The sequence below is a fragment of the Apteryx mantelli genome, chromosome 2, assembly GCF_036417845.1.
Source record: "Apteryx mantelli isolate bAptMan1 chromosome 2, bAptMan1.hap1, whole genome shotgun sequence".
NCBI lineage: Eukaryota > Metazoa > Chordata > Aves > Apterygiformes > Apterygidae > Apteryx > Apteryx mantelli.
Window position 1 is genome coordinate 5,062,541 of NC_089979.1, and position 19,221 is coordinate 5,081,761.

Sequence of the window (19,221 nt, forward strand, 5' to 3'; positions counted from 1 at the left end):
AGCATAGTAAAAGAGAACACTTATTTTCTAGGGATGGCATGGTTCTTCAGTTATTCTTTGTGTATGCTTTGGTAAAACCTGCAGCATATTCTACGGATTTTTTCTTAGATATTTAATGCTAGCTAGAAGTATTTCTGCTCATTTCCTATCCTCTTCTTTTTTAGGTGCCCTGACTTCAAATGGTATAAATGCAGATACCAGTGCTGAGATAGGACGTGCCAAGAATTGCCTTAGTCCTGAAGACATCATAGATAAATATAAAGAAGCCATTTCTTACTACAGCAAGGTAGTCCTACTTAGTTTTAAGAAACTTCGCTGAAATTCTTGTAGATAATGAACTGTTGTGTTTTTGGTTTCAGAGGCTCTTTTAAAGCATGTGCAAAAAAGTAAACGTAAAGTAATGGGAGAAGTAGGAGTATTTTATGCCACTGCACTAAATGCTTGGCTTAGAGCCTGGGCATCTCATGACTTTGGTCAAAGATGACATCTAAAATAGCAGTGTGCTGAGTTATACTATTTACTATGTCTGCTTGTACCCGTTTTGGATTAATCGTCTTATTTTTAAAGCACTCTAAAAAGAAGTGTTATATTTGGAAGGTTTTGATGACTGTGAAGTAGGTTTATGGTCTTCAATACATATGGCAGTGACATTATTGATGCTTTTATGCACTGTGTGAGCTGAATGATTATTTATTGTGACTGCTGGAATGATCTCTGAGGAACGTGTTCAGGAATTTATACAGGGATTGCTGATCCTGGGTGTGATTTTACAGGACTGCTCAGGGAGGCTAATATTTAGAGCATGCACAGAGGTAGGGGTTACTGAGAAAATGTGAAAGATGAACATTCTTCAATGAGGATGTGCAAAAAATTAAATAGTTTTCAGCTCTGCTGGAGCATTTTTCTAGATTAGTGTGGAAACGCTGAGCCCGTATGGTAGTAAGGTAGTTTAATGTTCTCATTTATAATATGGAGAAAAATTTTGGTTTCATACTGTGGCAGCAATGGCTCAGTATCCACATCAACGCTAAAGCTAGGTTTAGTTGTACTATTGTGTAGTTGTCCATTTACACTTTAATCACTTGTTCATTTCAGTTATCTCTCTTCTTTGATTTTAGAAGTATCTTTAAATTGAGTTATGAAAATACGATATGTTGTTTCCACAGTTGTAGCAAAGGGAGACTCTCCAAATGTACACAGAAGATATATTGTGTACATCAGTTAATTTATGATGAGGTGCAGTGAAAAGTGATGGTTTTAGGGATGGTTTCAGATAATAAAATCTCTTGCTATACTACAATAATTCTCCAGTATGCATTCAACTTCTTGTGTTAACGTAATGATAAGTTGCTTGTCTAGAAAGAGGGTATTTTTTTGAAGTATACTTACTGGACTTAGTTTAGGACAGGTTATTCCTATTTTGATTATAATAATATCCATTGTGCTCTCTCCAAGTAACAACTATGCTTCACTGCACCTTCACTTGCAAGTAACCAAGAGTTGTTTTTTTGTTTTTTGGGGTTTTTTTTTTTTTTTGATCTGTAAGACCTACCTGTAGAGTAACTTTTGCTGAGGAAGCAGCACTTTTTACGTTGTTTTGATGTCATCACTGAGCTTAAGAAACCTTCATAGTTTCTTCTAAAATGTATTCAATCCCCATAGTCTTTTTTTGTTTTTGCTGATATCTCAAATGCACAAGAAAGGAATATGTAACTGTAATTCTGTGGAAAGTTACTCTTGTATTTCATTCTGAGCCTTTTTTCCCACATTAAATTTCAAACATGATGAACACCTCAACAGAGTCTAACTTACATAGGTGATAGGCAGACGCAAATGTCCAATATCAATATTATTTGAGAAAATAACTAGATCAGGTTGCTTGTCTAGAAAATTGCCTATGTGTTGTCTGAGCTCAAACAGATCAATGCGTGTATACATTGTTTCCTGTCTTTCTTAAGCAAGCTGTGTAGTGTAACTGAAATGTTCATTTACAGATAATATTCCCAACTGTATATTACAAAGATTAGAAGGGTTTGTAATTCATTTGTAATCTATAATACTGTTTTAACTAAAAATAAATTTCAAGCAGGAAAACTAGAGTTCTGTTACTATTGCTTCCTATGTTATTTCAGGTATTTTGTAATAAATAGCAAAGGCAAAATAATTTCTCAGTTCACTGCTTAGATTGGTGAAGTGGTGAAGTATTATTATAAAACTGACCTGTGTGTTAATGGCTTTTAACTTATGTACGTATCTACTATGCTGTGAAGGTAGAATTTTTTTGTTTTGGACACACAGAGGTTATACATGGGGATATCCAAAATGATGGTGTTATTCCAAACTTTTCTCCTATCTGAATTCACAGGCTGAAGTTCTGCTGTGTCTTAAAATAAGAAAAGTTGAGTGAAGATGTTGAAAAGTGTTGTTTTGCATAATAACATTTTGGATGACACCTTAATTTTCGCTTGGGTGTATGTTGATAGTTTAACAGTATAGTCAGTAGCATTCAGGAGTTGCTGGCTTTGGGAGATGTGACAACTGACTTGTGTGTTGAGGAGAAATGCTCGTCAAATCTAACAGGTGCCGTACTTTAATATTGTTTTAATTATCTCTCTCTTCAAGTACAAGAATGCTGGTGTGATTGAACTGGAAGCCTGTGTGAAGGCAGTGAGAGTCCTTGCAATACAGAAAAGGAGTATGGAAGCCTCTGAGTTTCTTCAGAACGCAGTTTATATCAACCTTCGTCAGGTCGGTGCAGAAAGTCCAGTCATTTTTCTGTTCTCATGCGAGAAATTATACTAAAGCATTGAAAGTTGCTTAGATTCAGGAAAATCAAGTTCCTTTTCTGTCTCACTACCTTGCTCCTCCCTAGGACTTTTCACATCTGTGAGTGTGGTTAAAAAAAGTATTCAGAGTTCATGTAAAAACACGAGGAGTTTGTTTGAGATTAGTCTTTATTGGCCCTTCTCTCTTGTGAAGGCAAAATGTCCCATCGTTATTCTTTTCACATGTTATGCTAGGGAAAAACAGCCATTAGGGACAGATCTCCTAGGACTGGTTTTTCTTGATTGTATCTATTGCTGGATGAAGCTGTGAGCAAATCAAGAATGGCCTGTTGCAAAGTGAGCTTAGAATCTAATTAGTATCATTATCAGCTGATTTTTTTGTTGTACAGTGCCAAGTCTGGGTTAGGCCAAATCAGAAAGGAATTCAGATGAGAAAAGCAGTATTTAGAACTGTGAGAAAAGGGAGGAACATGTGGAGGAGAAAAAAAGTCTGGACCTTCTCATTTGAGGGGAGGAACAAAGACTTGATAATTTTAATTTGTAATTGCAAGCAGCTTTTTGAACTGTTTTTGTACTTTACGAACATGTGTATTAGAATACTTGTTAACTTGTTAACACTTGATAACACTGAATCAGCAAGGTTTCAAGATGGAAAACGATGTGTTCATATACCTACAAATTTGGCTGTATTCACAGATCCTGCAGATTGGCCAAAACCTCTCTAGTCTGAGTTGGAGAAGATGGGTTCTGGTGGTCTGATTCTTGTATAGAGAAGCTGGTGCTCTGTACCAGCACAGAACAAGACTAGCACTTCAGCAGTGTCTCTTGCTTTGTGCCATTTCGGAGACTGCTGTGGTTGAAGCAATTCAGAAACAGTTGTTAGCTTTCCTACCGTTTTTCCTTTTTAGCTCATTATGGCTTGATAAGGCTAGCAGCTTCTTAAGTCCATACCATTGTGCTTATTAAGCCCAGTGGTGATAGCAAATTTATGAGGGATGTAGCGTTCGTTCTTTCGTTTGTGGAGAATTCTTTCTGTGGAGTTCTGCTGTGGTCTTTCAGATATTCGCAAGGTGGTACTCTATTTTGATCATTTAATCTGTAAATTTTATCAGTTTTCTGATCCAACATAGAGGAGAAGTTAGTTATATGATTATCTATCATTATATAAATGATTACTTGGTGCACAGTGCCTTAAATGCTAAACCTTTTTGACGCTAAGGGCCTTCTGTTCAGTTCTGTGGTCCACCTTTCATTGGCAGCTCTGTAGCCTTTCAGGTAAGCTGTTGTGGGAGCGTTTTCCCCGTGCTGCTCTTGTGCTGTTCTTTGACCTGCAAACTCCAGTCTTGTTATGCTGTGTTTCTTATGGAGGCAGTTGCCACCATTGTGAGAATCGCTCTCTCTTTCCCCCTCGACTGCTTTTCTACTACTGATTTTGCTACTTTTAGTTTATATTGGAGGGAAGGAAAGACAATGAATAGCAAAATAGGTAAGTCATTCAAATAGCTGCTAAGTATTACTCAGTAGTATAGATGCACGAAGCTTGGCAACTAGTCAGTGTGCAACACCTGCCCCTGCTCAAAGCTTGCTCCAGCCACTCTGATAGTGTCACAAATGGAAATAACTAAGAGGGATGAAAAGCATCCAATACTAGTAGAAAAGTGTGGTGAAAAAATCATCATCATTTTTGTCACCTCCTGCACTGGAGAGAACGCCCAGAGTAGGGCATTCTGGAGGCCCCATCACTTCTCTTCCCAGCTGGCCAGCTTCTCTTTCTCTTTCTTTCTCTCTGCTTTTTTTTTTTTCCCCTAAAGTAAATTTGAAGTTGATGTAAAACATCAGATACTGACTCCACAAATAAATCTTTGTGCATGTAAAGCTTGTCTCAGTGTGCGTTGTCACACTACTTAAAAAATGTACTATTAATGCCAGATGTCCCACTGTCTGGAAAACCTTGAAATCAAAATTAGGCATATTACTTATTTTTGTTGTAGCTCAACCAGAATTTAAGGATTTAATGCAGGTATTATTGAGTGCAATTCTATTGCTTGCATTATGCAGGAGATCAGACTAGATGATCATGGTGCTTAGTAGATGTGTTCTAAAAAAAGAAATGCACTAAATTGGATACTAAGGAACATTACGGTCATTTTTGTTCTCAGATGATATTGATATTCACTGATTCTTTTGGAACGGTATTTTTAATTTGGGATTTTTTTTTTCTGTTGAATCTTCTCCTGTTGTTCCATTGTCTATATCTAATAATCACTTGTTCATTTCGTAATATAAGCTATGATATCTGCTGTTGTGATATTGGCCATTGTGTGAGTTCAGAATTAAATGTATATGATTGCTTTAAAAACCAGCTTGACAATACTGGTTATTCTGCCATTGGGGCCCATTGCTGAGCTGAGGACCAGTCTTAACCTTTACTGATTTCAATCAAGGATGACATTTACATAGCTTGAAACTGCTCATATCTACTATTTTGTTATTTTCTTGGATAGAATTGTTTCTGGAAAGTATTAATACAAGAAATATGAGGAAGATAATCTTTCCAGTGTTGAGGCATCTATTTTCCATAGTGTGTGGAATGACTGAAAATTATATTCTCAGCTATTCAAGATTTATTGTACATAGCACGGAGGCAGATAATAGTGGTACTTAGAATTTGGACTAGAGGAGAAGTCATCTTTTCATAGGTTAAAAAGAAACAAACTGCAGAATTGTGTATTTCTGTTGCAGGTAGATAGCAGAAACATCAACACAATCAATATTAGAAAGCGAAAAACCACCTCACCAGGATAAAGTGTATGCTTCTGATAAAAAGTAATGCTAGTTTCTTTCCATATATTCAATCTCCTATCCATTCTAAATAGAATTATGTAATTTATGTTTTCTAGTTATAGGAGCGCTCCAGGGTAATAAGACTTATCTTTGCATCCAGTTATGAGGAATAAATTGTAACATCCAATTACAAATTGTGAGAGAGATTACTAGAAGTTTACTTCAATATAGTAAGGATAATTAAAAATCAAATAAACAGCTACCTTCTTGAAAGTCTGACTTAGAACAGGCCTGAGAAAAAGCTGGCCCAGTTGCTTGGATGGTGAGCTGGGGCTTTTAAAGATGTAATTGCTAACTTGTTTTGCTTTAATAGTTAAATGAAAATTAACCAGATGGAACAGATGCTGTGCTTCAGATATTGGGTACAGGCATACCTCGTTTTATTGTGCTTTATTTTATTGCGCTTTGCAGATATTGCGTTTTTTACAAATTGAAGGTTTGTGGCAACGCTGCGTCGAGCAAGTCTGTTGGCGCCATTTTTCCAACAGCATGGGCTCACTTCATGTCTCTGTGTCCCATGTTGGTAATTCTCACAATATTTCAAACTTTTTCATTATTATTATACCTGTTATGGTGATCTGTGATCAGTGATCTTTGATGTTACTATTGTAATTGTTTTGGGGAGCCACGAACCGTGCTCATATAAGATGGCGAACTTAATCGATAAATGTTGTGTGTGTTCAGACTGCTCCACCGACCGGCCGTTCCCCCGTCTCTCTCCCTCTCCTCAGGCCTCCCTAGTCCCTGAGACACAACGTTATAGATTAGGGCAATTAATAACCCTACAATGGTCTCTACGTGCTCAAGTGAAAGGAAGAGTCACATGTCTCTCACTTTAAGTCAAAAGCTAGAAATGATGAAGCTTAGTGAGGAAGGCAAGTCGAAAGCCGAGAGAGGCCGAAAGCTTGGCCTCTTGCGCCAAACAGTGAGCCAAGTTGTGAATGCAAAGGAAAAGGTCTTGAAGGAAATTCAAAGTGCTGCTCCAGTGAACACATGAATGATAAGAAAGCGAAACAGCCTTAGTGCTGACATGGAGAAAGTTTTAGTGGTCTGGATAGAAGATCAAACCAGCCACAACATTCCCTTAAGCCAAAGCCTAATCCAGAGCAAGGCCCTAACTCTCTTCAATTCTGTGAAGGCTGAGAGAGGTGAGGAAGCTGCAGAAGAAAAGTTTGAAGCTAGCAGAGGTTGGTTCATGAGGTTTAAGGAAAGAAGCCATCTCCATAACATAAAAGAGCAAGGTGAAGCAGCAAGTGCTGATGTAGAAGCTGCAGCAAGTTATCCAGAAGATCTCATTAAGAGAATTGATGAAGGTGGCTACACTGAACAACAGATTTTCAATGTAGATGAAACAGCTTTATATTGGAAGAAGATGCCATCTGGGACTTTTATAGCTAGAGAAGAGAAGTCATTGCCTGGCTTCAAAGCTTCAAAGGACAGGCTGACCCTCTTGTTAAGGGCTAATGCAGCTTGTGACTCTAAGTTGAAGCCAATGCTCATTTACCATGCCGAAAATCCTAGGGCCCTTAAGAATTATGCTAAATCTACTCTGCCTGTGCTCTATAAATGGAACAACAAAGCCTGCATGACAGCACATCTGTTTACAACGTGGTTTACTGAATATTTTAAGCCCACTGTTGAGACCTACTGCTCAGAAAAAAAGATTCCTTTCAAAATATTACTGCTCATTGACAATGCACCTGGTCACCCAAGAGCTCTGATGGAGACGTACAATGAGATTAATGTTGTTTTCATGCCTGCAAACACAACGTCCATTCTGCAGCCCATGGATCAAGGAGTAATTTCGACTTTCAAGTCTTATTATTTAAGAAATACATTTTGTAAGGCTATAGCTGGCATAGATGGTGTTTCCTCTGATGGATCTGGGCAAAGTAAATTGAAAACCTTCTGGAAAGGATTCACCATTCTAGATGCCATAAAGAACATTCGTGATTCACGGGAGGAGGTCAAAATATCAACATTAACAGGAGTTTGGAAGAAGTTGATTCCAACCCTCCTGGATGACTTTGAGGGGTTCAAGACTTCAGTGGAGGAAGTAACTGCAGATGTGGTGGAAATAGCAAGAGAACTAGACTTAGAAGTGGAGCCCGAATATGTGGCTGAACTGCTGCAGTCTCATGATAAGACTTTAATGGATGAGGAGCTGCTTCTTATGGATGAGCAAAGAAAGTGGTTTCTTGAGATGGAATCTGCTCCTGATGAAGGTGCTGTGAACATTGTTGAAACGACAGCAAAGGATTGAGAATATGACATAAACTTAGTTGATAAAGCAGCAGCTGGGTTTGAGAAGATTGACTGCAATTTTGAAAGAAGTTCTACTGTGGGTAAAATGCTATCAAACAGCATCGCATGCTACAGAGAAATCCTTCGTGAAAGGAAGAGTCAATCCATGCGGCAAACTTCACTGCTGTCTTATTTTAGGAAATTGCCACAGCCACCCCAGCCTTCAGCAACCACCACCCTGATCAGTCAGCAGCCATCAACATCGAGGCAAGACCTTCCATCAGCAAAAAGATTACGACTCGCTGAAGGCTCAGGTGACGGTTAGCATTTTTTAGCAATAAAACATTTTTTAATTAAGGTATGTACATTGTTTTTTTAGACATAATGCTATTGCAAACTTCATAGACTACAGTATAGTGCAAACATAACTTTTATATGCTCCAGGAAACCAAAAAATTTGCATGACTTGCTTTATTGCGCTATTCGCTTTATTGCAGTGGTCTGGAACCGAACCCGCAATATCTCCGAGGTTTGTCTCTATTTCCCACCACCTAATAGGTCTTTAGCTTTTATACATTTGTAAGGCCAGGAGAGACGATTGTGACTGCTACACTAGTGGCCTGCAGAATGCCTGCTACAATCTTCCCAGAATCAACTGATTTGGGATATCTGTGGGTTTTTCTTTTCTTTTTTTTTTTTTTTTTTGAATCCTGGGGTGGTAGCACTGAGCTGTTTGGGCTGAGGGAAAACACAAAATTTTGTTCTTCTTGTTGTGATGAGGAAACATAAGCGATTTCCTGCAGCCACAAAAAATATTTGAGTAACTTTGTGGGCAAACCTTAAGCAACTAGTTAGGTAACAGTGTTAAAAACTTATTCAAATATGATAAAAAGAAATCTTCAGAAAACTTGTTGCCTCTCTGATAGTGGTCCCAATTATTAGTTAGCAATCATGTTCATCTAAGTATTTATCATGACCCTTTTCTCTTCCCATATTAAAAATTTAGTTTTCATAGATGCACATACATTGACAGTATTATGTATTTGAGAAATAGGTTGGATAATTTTTTAAGCTTTTTAAACTTTTGTATTTGATCATGTGCTCATGCCCTTTCCAACTCTGCTACCATGCGTTTTTTGACTGTACTCATTTTTTTTTTATGACATAAACGGAAAAAAGAAAAAAAAAGTTGGAGCAGCTTCTTTCCTGCTAGGGTAGGTGACCTTAATCCAACGCTTTTCTTTCTGAATGACAGCTTTTGGGGATTCTGACAAACTGTTCTTAAGAAGTTCTGTATCTTCATTTCATGCCTTAAAGTTCTTTCCAACTGCTTTGATTTATGAAAGTTTTCAGCTTAGTGCAGTTGCCCTTTTACAACTTTTGTTACAGTTAATCTCTTATACGGATGGGCTGTATGTTTGCATTGTATATGTTGTGTTACTAGTTCTGGGGGTAACAGCAACTTCAGATTCAAAAAATTGAACCTGCAGAAAGTCATTTGCTAGTCTGTCTCTCTTCTGAAGATTTGAGATATCAGATAAGGGCCTGGTGCCTTCTGAAGACACTAGGTCTCTGTGGGGTATATATCTGTATGTTCAAAATTGGTAGTGACTTTTGAAACCATCTCTCACAGTTGTGTTAGGATTTAAGTGACTAAAACATGTTTTGGAACTTCATTTATAAGACCTATGTTCTTAACTAATTGTTTCAGTAAAAGTTATTAGTGTGTCTGGGATCATCCTCTTAGTTTCCAAGACTTAAAGCATCTGAAGTTAGACACACGGAATTCACTGATGGATATTTTCAGTCTCGAAGAATGAGTTGCAGAAATGCCGTTTCTTCTCTGTTAGTGCAATTTTTGCATGAAGTTTGTTATTTTAGATGCCTTTAAAGCTGCTGATGTATTTTTCAGAATAATTCTCGGTAATTTAAAATCTTTTGTAATGCTCTTGGACGTGCACGCTGTATATCGTGCACTAGGTGTCAGCATTGATCTGCTTTCAGAGCTTTTGTTGCCTGTTGCTGGGATGTGGAATTGAAATACCTGGTAGCTTTGAGGCTTCCTGCACAAGTTTCTTGGCTGTTCTCAAAGTGGGATTGTCATTCAGACCAGGGAGGAAAGCGTGATTACCTGGGACTGGTGCCACAGTAGGAATAAGCTAAAGAAGTGCATGTCAGGAGTTTCGTATCAAGCCTGTTTCAACTTTAAGCCTATCTGGCCTTAACCTTGCGCTAAATTCTTCCTCGCTGGTTGGCAGTCTGCACAGAATCGTGAAATTAATATTTTGTAATTTACAACGTTGGAGATGCATAAAGTTGGGACAACTGTTTCCTTGCTTTCGTAGCCTGAGATTTCAAGATTAACTAGTACGTTTGCTCTTAAAGGGTTGAAAACATCTGATTTGGTAAATCAATAGTGTTTGGAAGTAGTGTATTTTTCAGTTCTTATTACACATACAAATATCACACCAAGTGCCATCCATAAAATGGGGAATTGTTTAGCTGTTATTGACTGTTTTGACTAGCTACTTGTTAGTACTGCTGACAGAAAAAGTTGATAAAGAAACCCCTATCTGCTGCTCTTGTTAGCTGTTGAACTTGAAGCAAGCTGAAGTTTTCCTGGCGGTAGGAGATGTTAAGACTAGCTGAATGCAAAATCACTGGCTTTCTGTAAAGTTGGAGAATGTCTACTACATGTTTTTTTCCTGTTATGTTTTACTCTTGTATGCTCTTTAAGATTTTATTTGATTAAAAACAATCCTTTTCTCTTTCCCCTTTCAATTTCAGCTTTCGGAAGAAGAAAAAATCCAGCGTTACAGCATTCTTTCTGAGCTGTATGAACGCATTGGTTTTCACCGAAAGTCTGCGTTTTTCAAGCGTGTAGCAGCAATGCAGTGTGTTGCACCTAGCATACCGGAACCTGGCTGGCGGGCCTGCTACAAATTGCTTTTGGAAACTCTTCCTGGCTATAGTCTGTCACTGGATCCGAAAGATTTCAGCAAAGGTAAGTGTCTGTGGGATGGAGTAGCATACTAGGTCGCTCAACTGGCTTTCTGTAAATTTTTCAAGTTCCTTGAGACATTTCAAATGCGAACAAAATCCTTTACTTGTCTGAAACAAATTGCAGCGAGTAGAGCTGTTCTTTCTGATGAGAAATACTGCCAAATGTTTTGCTGTATTCCCTTCTACTCTGTTTCAAAAATATGTCGTTGTGTTTGATTATACACTCTTCAGTACAAAACAGTCATGTTTTATTTTCGAGTATTTTTCAATTAAAGTGCTTTCATCTTGTGTCTGAGAAATTGTATTTCTTTTGATAGTCTGTGTTGGCTTATAGTCAAAGAATGAAAGATTCTTTCATGTGTTTTTATATATAGACATGCACACATGTACATGCACACATAGATATATATGGGAGCTATATATATAAATAGCTATATCTATACTTGTATCTATAGCATTAAGTATGATGTCACTTTTTTCCACAAATTAAATAAATGTGATATTATCTGCAAGACCGACATTTGGTTAAGAGCACTCCAACAGTTTTTAGATGCAGTATATCATTTGAGTTACTGTTTTATTGCATCTATTAAAAAGCAGAGCAAAAAACGGCCTTAACAACACATGACTATTCTTGTAGTTGTAAAGTACTGTGTTCACTTTCTGTAAGTTATATACTGTCTGCTGACCTTCTTTAAGTAAGCTATTTTTGAACAATTTTTAATAATTATAGTTTGGTATTGATGTTAGCTAAAGCTGAATGTAAGGTAATCATTTTTAAAGCTTTCTTTATTTTAATATACCATGCTGCATCTTTCCTCCGAAAGAAAAGCCAACTAATATGCTGCTCGGGAACTCCTTTTGAGTAAACCCTCGCATGTTACCCCCAAAGTTGTATTCTTTTTGGATAGTAGCGTTTCGGGGGGCAGTCACTAACTGTAGCTGTGGGAACAGGGCAGCCAGCAGTGGGCTGGGCACGTGTCGATGGAAGGGAGGTGGGGGCTCACTAGCAAGAAGACTCTCTGAGCTGTTTAAATATGAATGAGCTGCAGCTGGTAGATTCTTCTCCCTTTTGTGAAAATACACTGACTATTTATTGTTGGGATTCCGGTTTGAAGTTATCCTGTAAATTTAAGTATTTCTATACATGCTAGGTTACTCAGCTCCTTTATTGTCAATGGCTATGTAGTCAATTCAGCCAGCTGGGCATATGGAAATGCTCAGCTGACCAGCCGCTAGGTGGGATTTTCCAGGCTCTCTTAAGCTGCATTTATGGGATTTCCATTGACTGCAGCAGACATGTAGACAACCGGCTGTATGTGTAGACATTTAAAGTATATTTATTTTTTAAATCAGATACAGCCTCAATGGCCATTGGAAAGAGGTGATGTGTGAGAGGAGGCAGAAAATGCCAAGTGGACTATACAAATCCTCTAGGAAGAGGGAATATATTGGGAAAAAATATGCTCTGGCCTATTATGGCAAAGGTGAAGACTAGGTTGGGAGTGTGTTGGGAGGGAAGGTTCTAGAAGTTCTGCAAAAGTTGTAGAGTGATGATTGCAAATAAAAGTGATGTCGTGCTTTGTTTTTTTTTACTTCCTGGGAAATGTTAACTTGATTTTCTGAAGTCTCATGTTAAATTTGTGAGTAGATAGACAAGCATATAAAACCAAAATTCCTTTACACTGAAATATTCAAGCAAACCCAAATACCCTAATTTTTCTTTTGTTTTGAATGCAAACTTTTGGTTTTGTAATCAATAGGTTCAATTTGGTGATTTTTATACAAGTATCATTAAACTACTACATAGTATATAAAGAAAACTAAATACAAGTATTTTTTTGATGACTTTTAGCTTTTTTAAAAAATGTAACCGACTCTCTGTTTCCTTTACAGGAACTCATAGAGGCTGGGCTGCAGTGCAGATGCGTTTGCTTCATGAACTAGTATATGCTTCCAGAAGAATGGGCAATCCTGCTCTATCTGTCAGGCACCTGTCTTTCCTTCTCCAGACCATGCTGGATTTTCTTTCCGATCAAGGTAGGATTTAAAAAAAAATAAAAAAAAAAAAAAAAGGAAAGAAGAATCTGTACTTTCTTCTGTGCTATAGTGAAGCAGTGTGACTTTGTTTTGAAATATACTTAATTTGAGAAGTAATGGAGAGGCCAGAAGTTGGGGAATTCTGTGTAAGCAGGAGATAGCTGGTTGACAATAATGCAATCAAGTATACAGTGTTATTAGTTTTAGATATCAGAGTGTTCTGAGCTTGGTGTGTAGTACTTAAAACTTTCTTAAAGGTTGTCCACCTGTGGATTGACTGCCTTAAGCCTAATGCTCTATTCCCTCTGTAAATATTAGGTATATGACTAGAGGGCTTGATTTGTGTGTAGATGGAAAAAATTACATATTATTTGAAAATACTAGAAACCTCCTTAAGTGCTATTAACAGAGAGATTGAGAGGAATTGAGGCTGGTTAGTAAATTCAGATTAGAAAAGTTTACTTGGATTAGACTGAATCTACTATGAGCTTTCTCTGATGAAATGTTTTAATAGTCTGGATACAGAAGTCGTCTAAGGGAGCAGGGTCAATCCTTGCTCTTTTGTTTGAGACAATGAACCTGCGGCAGCTGCACACGATGGAGTTGAATTCAGCCCTGTGTAACTAGGACAGTAGGCTTAAGTTGCTAGAAGTTAAACCAGCTCCTGTGTTTTTTTTCCTTTTTTTTTGTTAATTCAGCAATAAGTTTCAGTGCGATTTATTAAATTTGTCAGTGGATGACAAAGGACTGAATGTGTCTGTGGATGATTGTCAAAAATGGTGCTTATGTGTGTGAAGAGCTTTTGGGGGGAAGGACAAGCAGTGTTTACAAGATCACATGGGAAAGCAAAAGGTGACTATTATGTTAGTATCATATTTCTTAGGAAAAATGTTTCATAAAGGTTTTATTTATAGCCCAGAATAATAACACTGAACCAATGATAAAAGGTAATAAAAATGTTTTTGATTCCCTATAAACCTAGGTAAAAGGTGCATTTTTTTTTCCCAGTTGTTCCCTCATTTAAGATACAGAGGAATGGAGTAAAATGATCCATTTTTTTCCATTTTCTCCTTTAGCAGTAGGCAAATGTCTCTTCTTGGTGACTATCCAGCAAAGAACTTTGCTGGCAAGCTTTAGCTTTTTTGTTGCCAGTGAATTCACTTTGTTTAGTGGCTCAAACTGTGAAGAAAGGAAAGAATCATAGAGGAACTGATAAACTGGAATAAATTATCTTTCTATCTACCAATCTTATTTGCTCTCTAAGGTGACTTGGGTTTTTGTGGACTTTTAGATCAAACTTTATAGATTTATGTAGGGACAGTTTGGCTGAAAATAAGACTTTAAGCTGCTCTATTACGTATGTTCACCTACAATGTTGCTAATCAGAAAATCCTAAAATGGTTTGAAATTTTAAAATGAAATAACTTGTTTGTTTTTACATTTGCAACTAAGCTTTGAATCTCTTAAACTTTGGCTGGGTTTCAGATTTCTTCTGTATAAAACAGACAAAATGAAAGCTGAAATTCTTGTGTATCTTGTCTTCAGACCTTATAGGACTAAGTAAAGCTTCCAGTTTCATATGACCTATGGTAACTGTGATGTTCGGTGTCTTTGAAAAATTAAACTTCATTTTTTCCCAAGTGTTTGAATAATAGCTGAATCTTTTTCTTTCTTTTGCTGAAGAGGTCCAGAAAAGACTGTTATTGATAGCATGTTACCCAGACATCATAAGCGTTACAAACTGGGTTGAGTATGCATGACAGAGAAATATATTTCTTGTCTGTAATTCTTTTGTAATTCTTCTAAAACTGATTTTGCGTGGTATTATGCAAGAGTTCATTTAGCATAGAAAATTACTGTGCCTTTTTTTGCTAGAATACTAGAAAAAAGGATTATACACACACTCACATACACACACACACACACACACACTCTCACACTTGATTATAGTACATATATACACACACACTCACACTTATGTGTAGGATTATACTACTTACTATTTTAAGTCTGTGAATGTTTTCCCTTATCTTATGAATTTTTTAAAAGTCTCGTAATTAGTACTTTTTTTCCCTGATAATTACATGCCAAACTTTGCTTTCGCACTAAAACTTCCAGCTTCTGTTAGCCAGCTAAAGGTTTATTTCTGAAGAATGCTCCCCTTTTATTGTTTTTCTGCTCTTTATAGAAACTTGGCAGGTTAGCAGTTACTAGGTGGAGGAAAATTCATTCTTTTAAAAACTAAGTTTTTAATCTGAATATGTTTTTCCTAAATAAAATAAATGTACTATTTTTAAAGCTTGTTATTGATAATACACTTACAAGGTAGCTTGCAGGCAAGCTTTAAAAACAAAACAAATGGAACTGAAAACTCTAAACTAAAAGGAAATCACCAGCTAAATATTTGGTGCTCAAACTTGAGCTTCTAACCTTTTCTGTCTCAGAATTAGCTGCCTGTAGACACATGAAAGGAATGTTCTCTTGATCTAGTTTGTTAATCGTTCATTTGCTACTTTGGTTGAAGTTGAGAAACACGGGATTTCAGAAAACAGAAAAATTTCGCTTCAAGTACAAGCGAGGTAAGAGGATGAGATTTAATAGCTATAATGGAGGATCTAATATTTAGATGCTCTTGATTCTATTCATAGAATACAGATGCATTGTCTAAATTCCTTTGTATTTAAAACAAACTTTTCTTGTATTGCCACTGAATGACTATTTATTTTAAAACACAAATTTTGTAGCTATTTGCTTGAATTACAATTTTCAACTAGCAGCCTGGCAAATCTGAATAAAAAGTAGCATCAAGTAAATGGGAGATGTCAGTCACTATTTTAACAACATAAGAGTTAAGAGTCTGATTTAAAATTAAGCTATTTAGTTATATAAATATGTAAAATGCAGCCTTCTGGTTAGCAAAAGAGGTACCAAATTGAGCATAAAGGCTCTCTAATCTCAAGGCATTGTGTGTTAACCCTTTGAGAATCATTCTTTCTATAAGGAGAGTTAAAATGTGCAGTTGCAGAGTTGCTTTGAATTAAACCCCTCTCTTTTGCATAATGCACATTGAAACGTGTGTACAGTTCACACTGAATTAGATTTGGGTAAGGTCAGATACTTGAAAAAATGATGTTGTGGATTTTTATTCTAGTATCAACAGTGCTTAGAAGGATTGTAATTTGTGTTGTGTGTAAATGCTTCTGATTTAACTCATCTAATAAGACTTGTCTAACGCAGAGTTACTTGGAAACGGCCATTATCCAAGCCCATGGAGATTCCACTTAGAAAGAACGTGTGTGTCAACCCTGCAAGTTCAGATCCAGCTGTGTCACACCTGCTATTTTCCTTCTGGTAGCAAGGGTCCGTGCACTGAGGTGGCTTTTTCTTACTATTTGTGGTATGGGCTGAAGCTAGGAATGCGTTTTTCCTTTCTTTGAATGAGTTAGTCCTTTAAAAATACTTGAAGTTTGTCTGTTTTATTACTTGGGAAATAGTGTATGCTTTTCAGTGCTTCTTGGTAGTATACCTCTGTCATTAAGACCGTCCTGTCTTCTGATTGTTGTTGTGTTTTAGTTCTTTTCAGCCTTTTGGTGAGATGAAAGGCTTACCTTGCGAGTTCTCTGCTGAGCTGGCTCTTGTGTACTTGCAATTAATTAGACTACCAACTTGATAATGGCTCAGCCGTGCATGAAATACGCAGAGGTCATGTTTCATCTATTACCAGCATTCCGGATGTCTTTATTGTTGAGATGAGTGACACTAGGTGAGGGGGAGACCAAGATCTGCAAGTACTTCCTGAAGCAGGGCAGGTTGCCTTTCTCTCATTTCTGTGCATGGCTGATTGTTGTGATCCTTGGTCTGGGATCTTTTGACTTTGTCATTTTTGACCGTGATCATTTGACACCATTGTTGGTGCCAGCTGTTTCCTCTGATACCACCAAACTATACGACAGAGGATGGTTCCCAAAACAGTTTGGCAGGGGTTTGAGATTGTGGAGGCTAGTATGAAGCTGCATGTTGGCTTTTTGACACCTGTTCTACCTGCTGGTGATGGAGAGTCAGTTGACAAAGGTAAAAAGACAAATGACAGTGTTCCATATCTTTCTTTTCTCCATCATGGTTACTGAGTTTGGAAGCAGCCTGTATGATGTCTAAGGTCTGCTGGGACACTTTCTGAGGCTTCTCTAGCCAACTCCCACTGGATTGTCAGCACAGGTAATGCAGAGTTAGCATGGCCTTTGGTGCCTCAAAACTTCTGTTCTCTTCTATGGCTCTTATCACTCCCCAGATTTAGCACTATAGCTCTTTTAAAAAAGAACTACGTGAATTGGTTAACAATTCAAAGAACAACAGCGTGGCCTCTTATGTATTTATGTTTACCTTTCAAGATTGGAAAGACAGAAAATAGTGGATATCATAAAATTCGGAGTCCTTCTGAGACCTTTGTCTTTAGTCTTGTCAGCAACAGCAGTGACCAAAAAAAAAAAAAAAAGAAAAGAAAAGCCAAGTTCCACAGACATGACCATAAAATGTCTGATGAAGTTATCAAACCTTCTTTGCTTACTGAGTATAAGATTTTGAACAATCGTCATTTATTTGCCTTCCTACTAATGTCAGAAGGGAATTTGTTTGAGCCCTAGCAAACTCCAAGTGATATCATGAGCTTCATAACACGTACTATTAGAAGAGAGCCTGATCTCTGCAGAGCAGACGCTCATCATTCTAGCCACAGCCCCTGATTTTGTTCAAGGACACAAACTCTTCAGTGGAAGACTGAACTTGTTATGACACTGCTCATCAGCCAGAGGACAGATGGGCTCCTGCATGTGGTAAAGGATTTAAGACTTCCTTGCAGTAGCTGGATATTTTCACTTATTCAGAAGCAAAACTCAGTTCATGACTGTCCTTTAGGAGGGATTTTTGCTTCTGGATTTTTCTTTACGGTATGCCTGTGTTTTTTTTTTTTTTTTTTTTTTTTATATCTCCATACAGACATTGCGCAGGAGACACCTCAGAGTGGCTGAGATCGTTTCTTGTATGCCGTGGCTGCCCTTGGTCAGTAGGATGATAGAAACAGTTCTATCTAAGGAAAAGTTTTTTGTTCCTTTCAAAGGCCCTGAGCTGAGTTCTCAGAAATATCCCTGGGGCCGCGTTAATTGTCTAAATATCATTGACATGATTCTGAACTCCATGGTGGCAAGATTCCACCTCAGCTGCAGTACTGGCTATTACTTGGCACTTCAAAATCATATGACATGGTGAGCTATGCCATGCAAATCTTAGAGGTTTGTAAGTTTGGCTCCAGGCTGTTTTCTGATGAAAACATAGTCTCTTACCTTCCAGGAGATGTTTATTCTCAGCCTATGGTATTCCCTGATGAGGAGTTTCTGCCAAAATGTATGCTGGATGCTCTTTCAGTTCCCCATATCCTCTAGATCAGTTTTGATGGACATGTCTATGTTGGCTGAGCAGACCATTTTGATGCCTTGACAGCTTAGGGTTGTTGGTAGCTGGATGTTGAGGGACTGCATGTCAATCATCCTGGATATTGGAGAAGTCAGAAATCACTTTCAGAACCTTTTGATCCTCCTTTCAAGACTGCTGTGTTCAGGTGATAGCCGACGTCAGCTGACAGGAGTGTGAGGTCTGTGCCTTTTGCAAAGAAGTGATGAGCTTGATCTTACAAAAAAATCCCTGAACCTGGCATATTTTTAGAAATTATAGCTAAACCTGGTCTGTTCGTAATTTGATCATGTCAGACTTGGTGTCTGACAACTGTAAAATATCCCTTTCTGTCTCATGGTTTGCAAGAAGAAACTGCAGTATTTTACAAATGTTTTTATTTATAGAACAGATTTCATATGCATTCACTTTGAGATTTAAATTTCCAATTGCTGTGTAAGAATATGGAAAATAACAAAGAATATTAAACTGGGCTCATAAAAAAAAAATTGACAGCTAAACCAAAAGGAAATACGTAAGTGCTCTTAAACGTACTCCTTCTGCCAAGCATTAATTGGCAGAAATAAAGACCAGACTTGCATTGTCTTGAATTTCCACCCAAAGACCTGGGAAAATTAAATCAAGCTGCATGGGCACTTGGTGAGTTATACTTCCTCACACAGATTTAACTAAGTAGTATTTTATAGGAGGTAGGGATACAGAATAACCTATCAGCTGATGAATAACTGCTCTTAACTCTAGAGCATGAAATAATTTACCCCCCCCTCTTGTTTTGAGGGACTGCTGGAGCAACTTGTTACTATATGTTCACCTGTACCTGAAAGTAAAGAAGGTAATGAGA

General features: G+C 37.5%; 1 protein-coding gene across 3 annotated transcripts in view; it reads left to right on the forward strand.

Annotated features, from left to right (window-relative positions):
* Positions 1 to 19,221, forward strand: part of TRAPPC9 (trafficking protein particle complex subunit 9) — a 461,063-nt gene that overhangs the window by 20,262 nt on the left and 421,580 nt on the right. For all 3 annotated transcript variants that reach the window (XM_067290119.1, XM_067290120.1, XM_067290121.1), the window contains 4 exons: positions 165 to 286; positions 2,623 to 2,748; positions 10,662 to 10,878; positions 12,774 to 12,917. In XM_067290119.1, the coding sequence (XP_067146220.1) occupies positions 165 to 286; positions 2,623 to 2,748; positions 10,662 to 10,878; positions 12,774 to 12,917 (609 nt within the window). The remainder of the gene's footprint in view (positions 1 to 164; positions 287 to 2,622; positions 2,749 to 10,661; positions 10,879 to 12,773; positions 12,918 to 19,221) is intronic.